The 9,609-nt window shown below is 37.1% G+C and overlaps 1 protein-coding gene across 1 annotated transcript; it reads left to right on the top strand.

Moving 5' to 3' along the window:
- The first annotated feature begins 304 nt into the window (after window positions 1-304).
- Window positions 305-6,208, top strand: LOC131457289 (thialysine N-epsilon-acetyltransferase-like). Its single transcript, XM_058626255.1, has 6 exons — window positions 305-460; window positions 1,174-1,225; window positions 2,049-2,132; window positions 4,292-4,393; window positions 5,349-5,389; window positions 5,800-6,208. Exons 1-6 carry the CDS (start codon window positions 398-400, stop codon window positions 5,965-5,967), a joined length of 510 nt encoding a protein of 169 aa, XP_058482238.1. The 5' UTR covers window positions 305-397; the 3' UTR covers window positions 5,968-6,208.
- The last annotated feature ends 3,401 nt before the right edge of the window (window positions 6,209-9,609 follow it).

The following is a 9,609-nucleotide window of genomic DNA, read 5'->3' as shown; positions in this document are numbered from 1 at the left end:
GAGGTTCCAAGTGATCTGAGCCTATACTAAATGTTGACAGATCAAAAACAACCAAAAATCAGTAAGAGCCTGAAGCCTTTTAACAGGTCAGTGCACTCCTGCCACTTTATTAGCTGCCTTGTGCACCTAATAAAGTGGCAGATGAGTGTAAGTACAGCCCATTGCCACTGCAAAAGCCCAGAACTATGGCTTTAACTCAGCAGCCAATCGTTGTCACTTCCTAACGCAGTGGCCAATGAGGTTGGAGAGGCAGCGTGACACTCGTTACGTCACCGCGGCTCGCGAGCGCGCTATATAGGGGCGTTGTTATTATTATTATTTCCGGGATTTTTGCTCTCCTCACGCAGAACAAGTACCTGCTATTTCACATCGATTCACCACAGCCACGCAGGACACGATGGACTTTAGTATCCGCGCCGCTAACGTGGAAGACTGCAAGGACATCGCGCGGATGATCATGGTCAGCGGGCACGTGCATGCACATTGCTATATATGCAACTGACGTATAGTGCTACGACACAGTCCACGTCATGTACATGTGTTTTTATAAACGGCGAGACATTTATATCATGACATTCTTAGTCCGAGTATGCACTAATTATACACTTTATTCGGGTCTTCCAGTAGGACACATGACGTCACTTATGTGTATGTGTTAAAGGACTATTGTTTACATGATTAGAGCTTTAGAATCGTTAGAAACCAGTGCAGCTGATGACTGATGTACTTGTACTACTGGTTGGACAAGTATGGCCTGTATTAAATACACTGACTTTGTTAAATACCTGAGATTTTTAGTGACAAAGCAGCATTTATAAAGTTTCTTGATCAGCCAATACAAACCCAGCAAGGAACAACAAGGGACAATATCTCATCAGTTTGCAAATAAGGACACACTATACAGACGTAGATAACCAGATTAAATAAAATCCTTGTAATAAATAAGCAGAATATTAGGTGGTCAATTATAAATTATAAAAACAAATGAGAAAAGAAAAAGAACCTATACACAATGTTGCTGCTATTTCAATATGACTGTATCTTTATTATTTCACCTACATATGTACAACAAACCAAATTCCTTCATTCATTTATTATATGCACGTGTCAGAGAAGAAAACCCACTTGTTGTATAAGGACTAAATTGTTTTTTTCTTTTTCTTCCTCCTGCAGGAATTAGCAGAATATGAGAAAGTAACGGAGCATGTGAAGGTCACACAGAGAGGTCGAGTATGAGTTCAGTCTACATCACAATGCCTTGACCTTACAGTCAAATGTATATCACCTTCATAAAAACACAATGGGGCTTCAGTGGAGGCTGGAGAATATCACAGCAGCCATGGAAAGTTGTATTTACAAAACAATCGTGCCATAAAGTCCGTTTAGTTGATTTTCTGGAGCTTTATGGACAACTTTATTGATCCCCAAAGGGCTATTCATTTACAGCTCATAATTATCTTCCGACAGCCTTATCTACGGATTGATAAACAATGAACTGATTGACATCTAAGTCAAATAATGAATCACGTTTGCTCACTCCATAAATAAATAATAAGTGTGTCTGAAGTGCATGTCTAGGTTTAAAAAAAACTAGATTAAAATGTAATCTAAGATGACAACTATCTGAGTCCAGCAGCCTGGCAGCTGAAGGAATAAAGGAATTTAAGAAGATTTGTTTTGCTCAGGGGTGAATTGTAAGGCATTGACCAAAAGGCATCACCTCAAACTGATCAGATGGAGATGTAAAAAATGTAATTTTAGTCAGGGAGTGCAAACGCAAAAGAGTCGAAGCAAGCAAAATTCTGATCATTGCAAACAAAAATGTATTTTCAGACAAATAAAACAATAATTTTGAATGATTAAATTCATATTTAATTTGCAATTTGTGTATTTTGATTGTTATGGTCCATTTTTGTTGTGTGGAAGTGTGGTTTGATAATACTGACACAAATCTAATTGCATAGAAAGCCATCGTCTCTTTATGCAAACACCATGAGCTAATGTTTCACCAGCCTATTAATAATATGTCTCTTGTTTGTGAAACGCAGACTTGGAGCAGGACGGTTTCTCCAAGAACCCATTCTTCCAAGGAATTATTGCGGAGGTACCGGAGCAGCACAAAAGCAGTGAAGGTGAAGACCCATCTGTAACACACGTGTAAATGTGGAAAAACAAGCAGCGCTGTAGCCGTTTGAGTAACACATGTTGAGACGTTTTCATTTCAAAGTACCCATTCAAACAATTTTATGGGTGGTATATTCAAATTCTGCCCCCCCAAAATCCTCCTAAAAACACTCAAACCTTACTTTCAGGGTTTTGGTTTTTCAAGTTTGTAGGCAAATTTCAACTTTGATACTAAAACCTTAAATGGGAGGTATTGATGTAGATTGCAAAAAGATGTTTCAGCAGATCTTAAATCCAAAGTCTGACACTTATAGCCCTATAGCAGACCTGGGCATGATATGGCACTCTTGAACTCTTGTCATTTTGTTCATTCATCTCTCTGCCCCACAGCTCTCTCTCTCTCTATCCCGCACGCACACACACACACACACACACACACACACAGATCAGCTGATTTAAGCTGGCGCTAAGAACGATGTCCATGTCTTGTTTTAAGTTCAGTAGTTATCATTATCTCCCTCCCTGTTTATTATCTTATTATCTAACTAGCGAAGCACCATCACTCCTGCATGTAAACTCAATATATATAATAATCTCAATAGAGTTGGATAGTTACAATTAAATAAAATCAGCATTTTCCTTAATTCTGTTTATTTATTACACCAACACCAAAACAATATAATTTACTGCTTTTTTATAAAGAGATAAAATTAATATTGAGCAGAATTAATTCAGCCCATTGGTCCGGCCCTCAACAATATTTTATGTTTCTCATGTGGCCCGTTGGGGGAAATAATTGTCCACCCCTGCTCTATAGACTAACTACACAAAGCAGAAAACACATCGGTCCGATTCTATTGTGCCAAAAAAAATTTAATTAATCCAAAAGAAGACTAACTTGTAATAACCTCATACTTTTTTAACAGAAATATTTCAGGCCAGAAGTAATCTTTGTGTGGCCTCCTAAATCGTTTCTGGCACAAAATGTCCACCGTTAACTAAACAACAATAAATGGAAACTTACTGGGAATCACTTGAGAGATAAACCCAGAAAGGGTAGAAAAACAAAAGGCCCATAAAGATGATCCAGACAGCCTTTGCAATTTAGTAGCACTTCTAAAGCTTGTGCTTGCTTTGCTGCTTATTGATCCAGGAGAGGCATGTTTGTTTATTTTGACATGTCCCTGATGGAAAAGCACAGGTGTAGATAACACAATTGATTAGTGGGACTCTTAAAGAGAGCAAAGTCTAAGTTGCAAGCAACACCTTTAAAGTCAACACTTCAGTTGAATATTGTGTTGTTAATATTGTTGTTTTGGTCTCCACCACTTTCCCAAGAGAACAATTTATCTTCAGGTAATTTTGCTCACTATTTATGTTTCATTTATAGAATAGTTTGGATCCCTACTATTCTTGGGGTCTACATGTGATTGACTGGTTGTTGTTTTTTTGATTAAGTCAAAATATGTGTGTGCTAAATTACTTTGCTGAATCATTAAGCTTTAAAAGTAAATTTTGACATGTAATTGATATCATAAATCTCACAAAAGGATATTTATGTCAGACTCACAGCAACATAAACATGTGTATATATACACACATACACATATATATATATATATACAGTATATATATATACACATACATTCATGTTTAAAATATTGCACAAATCAAATATAAAATAACATTTTAACACAACTACAAATACAGTATGTTCACGCCACACTTCATCATTTAATGTTATGTTATGATTTGTTTTACAGACGTTGCAAACTTTATACCAAAGGGCATTGTGCATTTTATTACAATGCCTTGCAAAGCATAGTGCAATAAAAATGAGGGTAATGTGCAACTCATTCCAAATTTCTACAAATCTATGTGCAATAAAACACGGGCAATATATTTTATCTCTTTACAATTCTTTAGCACGGGCACTTAAACACTTAGGTCACGTCACACGTTTTATATTTTTATTTGTTTGTCTGCATTGACTAGAAGAAAGAATTTGCGGTTAATCCTATTCTGCTGCTGTTCTTGAAAATGTTCAAAATAATTGTGGGATAATTGTGCAACAGTGATTTTTTTTTTTTAAATATCAGTAATGTTCTGGTTTCTTTCTCCCACCTTCTTAGTGCACTAATTTCACTTTGTTGACTGTGTCTTGCAGGTCATGTGAAGATAGGCTATGCACTTTACTTCTATGCCTACAGTTCATGGTCAGGCAGAGCTTCTTATATGGAGGACTTGTACGTGATGCCGGAGTTTAGAGGTACAAGACTGCATTTGTTTTAAGGGTTACAGTTCAATAATAACAATAATAGTAAACGTGTAGTAATAATGAGATTTTTTTTCTGGGTCCCCAAATAAATGTGCAGAATTGTATCAACTGTTATATTTTAAATAACATGCTCTTGTCATTTAAGTTGTGAATTGGGTCACAATAGTTGGTCTTTAACTGTGAGTAGCATAACAATCTTCAACTGCTGTCTTGAGTTTTCACCGTGAAGATCATCATCAGACTCTAACTCCTGCAGACACTCATGCAGCTGTTCATTTCTAGATAACAGAGTCAATCGAGTGATTTCTCCCGTGCCTCTTAATTAAATTCCTCACATAGTGCATCCTGTTTGCGTCAGCCTCTGACCTCGGCAGGCACTGCTGCTGTTTATGTTTTGTAGATTGTAGATAGTCCATCAAGTGTTTGTCAGCCTGTGACCTCTTCAAGAACTTCATGGAACTTCTTGATTGCGTTTGCCACACGGAGAGAATTTCAATTTGCAGACAATCGATCCTCTGTTGGTCAAGGTGTGATTCCTGCACAGCCTGCTGACATTCATTTATCAAACGGTCGAGCTCCTTGCACACACGCGCACAAATATTTCGTAAATGTGAGGCTTACAGGTGGAAAAATGAAAACCTGTGTGTTGATTAGATTTCTGATTTAAGGTTTTGGTGGGCCCATATTTTCAGAATTTAAGTTGGACCACATTGTCCCCAAGTTTTGGAATAGCTGACCTGGATTTTACATTGGAAATAAGATGACATTACCATATTATTACATAGCCATTACTTTACTATTATCATGTTAATTATTACTGATTTGCATAGTTAAATGTTACCAAATTAACATGTCAATAGACATGTAATGTGGTGCAAATCACCTTTTTAAAAAATGTCAAACTACGAACAGGAGATTAGTAATAATCATGTGTTTTCTCTTGTAGGGAAGGGCATTGGCAAAGCGCTTATGAGCAAGGTGGCACAGGTGAGTAAAACTTCAAATACCCTTTGTATTTGCAATGTTTAAGGGCTGGATCATACGAGATGTAAATTTCGCTATCCAGCACACCTACTCTTTGAGTCTAATGACTGTACGTACTGACATCCCATTATCCCTGTCGTACAACACTCTCCAGTTCAGTTGATGGCATGCTCTTGTTTTGTTCTGAAAAGACAACTAAGATGACAGTAACCATGGTATGAGGTTATGAGAGGTGGTCCATAGATGGCATAAGAGCATACAAATGAAGACAAACTCTAGGTTAAAATAAAATAACATGGATCCTCATTTAGTTTGAACGGAATCGTAGGCAATGCGGAAAGTATGACCCAGCCCTAAGAATGAAAATGTACTGAACTTATGTCTCTATTCATTTCATTTTTCCCATCTTAAAGCTGAGTCTGGCTGCCGGCTGCAAACAGCTCAATTTTACCGTTCTGAACTGGAACAAATCATCACTGGATTTTTACATCAGCCAAGGCTGTTTTGATGTCACGGAAAAAATGGGCTACCACTGTATGCGCTGTGAGGAGGAGGCACTGCAAAACCTGGCCCAACCCTAATCTACCAGCTGGGCTCCTGACTTTGTGCTAATGAGGTCGACCTCTCAGACTTAATGGTGATGAAACACAAATTCAAGGGGGAAAAAAATTATTAAGTAATTATCTGTTCATAAGCACTGCCCCCACTTCATTACTGTCAGGCTAGGCAATAGTATTGCTGTGTGTTTACACTAGGTAACGTGTAATTTAAATGTGTCACATGACAAAATGACATCATACAAATTCAATGCAAAGATCATACGCATCACCTGCATCAGGCGGTATGATGACACAACACGAGATGAGATGTGAAACTTGTACACCTGCCTCTACTTACAATCCAAGTAACTTCAGCCATTTTTGTGTGTGAGACTTTGCACAAAAAAAGACCCCGACAATTTGTGATGTGTTCAGTGTTAATGCACATTTAAGATTTAAACCACGTAAAAAAACACAGCTATATTTACTACACTGTTGAGCTAAGTAAGGCAAGGGCTTTGACTTTAAAGGCTTCACCATGTTTCCACAGCAGCCCAAACAGATGATTTGCATTTTGAAGCGGAAGCTTTCGACATAAACACAATAGAACTACATCCTTTCTGGTATGTGAAGGCCACCGTAGTTCCTTGACACACTCGGTAAAGTCTCACCATTCGATACTTACACTCTGGACCTTTAACCTGAAGTAGTGACCATTAAATGTCATAATTCAAAAGTAAAATTATTTCATACACAAAGATCCAGAAAACATGGGTGTGGGGTTTCATTGACTAACTCTTTCCCATTAAATTCATGATTAAATGTGACAATAGCAACCAAAGAGCCAGTTACCTCTGACTGTAGATGTTTGTATTTGTATGTAGCCGTTGTTTTCATCCCAATAAGCTCCGAACATAGTGTGCACCGAAGGAATTTGTGGAATTCAACCTAAAACCTCCATCAAATCTGCCAAATCGCAAACTGAGGCCTGGTTATAAATAAATGTATGAAGCACAGAATCAAAAGCGAACCAACCAGTGGAATTTGAAAAAAATAAATAAATCTTGGACTGGACTCAGCATCTTAAACTTGTCCTGGTCTGGACTTCTGTTTTATATCCAGTTAAATAAAAAAAAAAAAAATATCATTTCCAGCCATTTAATGAAAACACCCAGAGTATTGAGTTATATTTAGTTTGTTTTTTCTCCTCACTCTAAACAAGTAGAAAACGCTGACCGTCTTTTGTAGCTTTGGCAATTTCCATATTTTCTTTATAAAACATTTGAGTAAAGAATGGGCTGTTGTTTTTTTTGCTTCTATGTGCAAAATCTACACAATCAATCAATGTGACAAAGCACATTTAACATCTTGTCATCCATGCTGTTGCAGAGTGCATGACCCAAGGAATCTATATTGACTCAAAGGGAAGACGGAGAGATATTTATATCCTCCCTTGTCTGCATCTTCCCACCAGAATAGCAGACCCAGAGTGATAAATTATAAGACTTGTCGCTCTATTTCTCAAGCGGAGTCCACAAACTCTTTCTAAATCAAATCAAAGTTGACTCTTCTGCAATAAATCCATCAACTTTAATGAGCAAACTGTAAATTCAAAAGACAAGAGAAGACTTTTAAATGCTTGAAATGTTAATTTTAGATTTTTACTACACGGACGAACAGCCAGTACCGTAGACAAAACAACCATGATGCATCGGACTGGTTTTACTCAACTGTGGTGCCGTTTATTTGTGAAGACAAGCCTCGGTGTTTGGTTTCTTGTGTGTCATACATGTTTATATTGTACTTCAACAGTGTTTTATTGTTTGTTTGTTTTTTATTCTCCATGCAGAAGTTTATATTTTTCCTCCTGTGGGAAGCTTGTGCGCTGTATGTTTTAAGATTTTTTTTTTTGTTTAAGTGCCAGTTGAGGTCTCTGAAAGAATTTAAGTAGTATCTACTGTACCTGGAATCTACTTTAGCCATTTTTGTTTTGGTTTGACTGCTTTGTTGATACTGATCAGATGAATAAAGTGTGTGATTTGTGATTTATATAGTAGCTGTCTAAAGGAATATCCATAGTTGGTTAGTTGAGAATATAAAATGTTTGTAAATCTGAACATGAATAGAAAAAAGTGGGAATAAAAAGGATGACTATCAAGTTGACAGTTTTTGTCTTTCTACATCAACATCTGCCTTTTTGGCGTGTGATACAGGTAATACACACATTACAAAATAATATAAATGCAAAGCAAAAATTAAGGAAAATGGCTACAGTAAAGATATTGATTTGCCAGGCATATTTACTGGCAAATTTCGTTTTTGACTCCCGTATCTTCACATAATTTTTCGGTGATTTTAGGTGTGAGTCCCTGTTCTTATGCAGACAGTCAGAGAACTTTATACACGCCTGAGATGGAAAACACATTTCTGCTCATGGCTTCAGGCTGTTTCACCAACCAACAGTAGATGGTGGTAACACGCCAGTAAAATAAGCCAAGAAAGGCAAGAAAGAAGAAGCAGCGTGCCAGCAAGCAAACAGGGATATGACCAATCAGACTTTCAGATTCTTCCACAAAATTGGTTTTGCAAATGTTTTCTGAGGCCTCGGGGGACACTTTGCATATTTTGTATTTTGCTCAATTAAATTAAAACAGAGGAGACAGACATGTCTCTGTAGCTGAGGTCAGGTTTATCCCATTTTATTGGTAAAATATAGCCCACACCGGAGTCCATGAAAAAGAATTTGCCATGTCCTGCTTCTTTTTAAGGGATAGTATGTAAATATTAATGTAGTACGTTCAGCACAGATCCTTAGAGACAGAGCAGTAACTGTGCTTTAGAGCAGTGGTTCAGGTCTCCAACATGGATTTACTGGTTAAATCGATTCTGTCTCAAGGGTAAAGAACGGAAAAAGTAATTCCCAAAGCATTTCACTAACTTTTTTACGTTCAGTACTACAAACTTGGAAAATATTCACACTGTCTTTCCTTACTTACGTTCCTATTTTTTCATATTTTCATATATACAGTACATATATTTCATAGTTTTTCACAGTATTGCTACAAATAATGTTACACTGCATTCTGTTCACAAAATTCAAACAGACAGAAAAATAGCATCAACAAGTTTGTCCCCCATGTGCCTCACCATCACTGGATATGTTGTAAAGTAAGGAATAAGGGATGGATTTACGGTTTAGGTCAGATTAGGGAAGAGGCTTTGGCAGAAAAATCTTTTTTTTCACATTTTTTTTTGCCTTTGTTTCCATACGAGTTCTTTCTGACATTTCTTCCTGCACATAATCCTCTTTGTCACTTCTAATTTCCAGTGCTGTCAAAAGTGGTTTAGTCTACCACCACCACCAACACCACCAGTGTAGTCTTTGGACAGTCCTGTCAAATCTTCTACAAAACCCTATTTCCAGAAAAGTTGGGAGTGGGACACTGTCTAAAAATGCAATAACAACTAAAATCTGTCTTTTAACTCACTTGAACCATTATTTAACAGACACAAGGAAATGAATACCTCTTACAAAGTGACACACCACCTGGTGTGTCACAAAATTACACTTTTTTAATTATTTGGTAATTGCACAAACTAATTGTTGCGGTTTTGCAAGTGGAATGACTTGCTCACAGTTGTCTTGATTGGTTGTCTGATTCTGCTTTTCATAATGTGCCATAC

The sequence above is a fragment of the Solea solea genome, chromosome 3 (genome assembly GCF_958295425.1).
Source record: "Solea solea chromosome 3, fSolSol10.1, whole genome shotgun sequence".
Taxonomy (NCBI): domain Eukaryota; kingdom Metazoa; phylum Chordata; class Actinopteri; order Pleuronectiformes; family Soleidae; genus Solea; species Solea solea.
The sequence above is the reverse complement of the archived record's forward strand: the minus strand, read 5'-3'. Positions and strand labels throughout refer to the sequence as shown.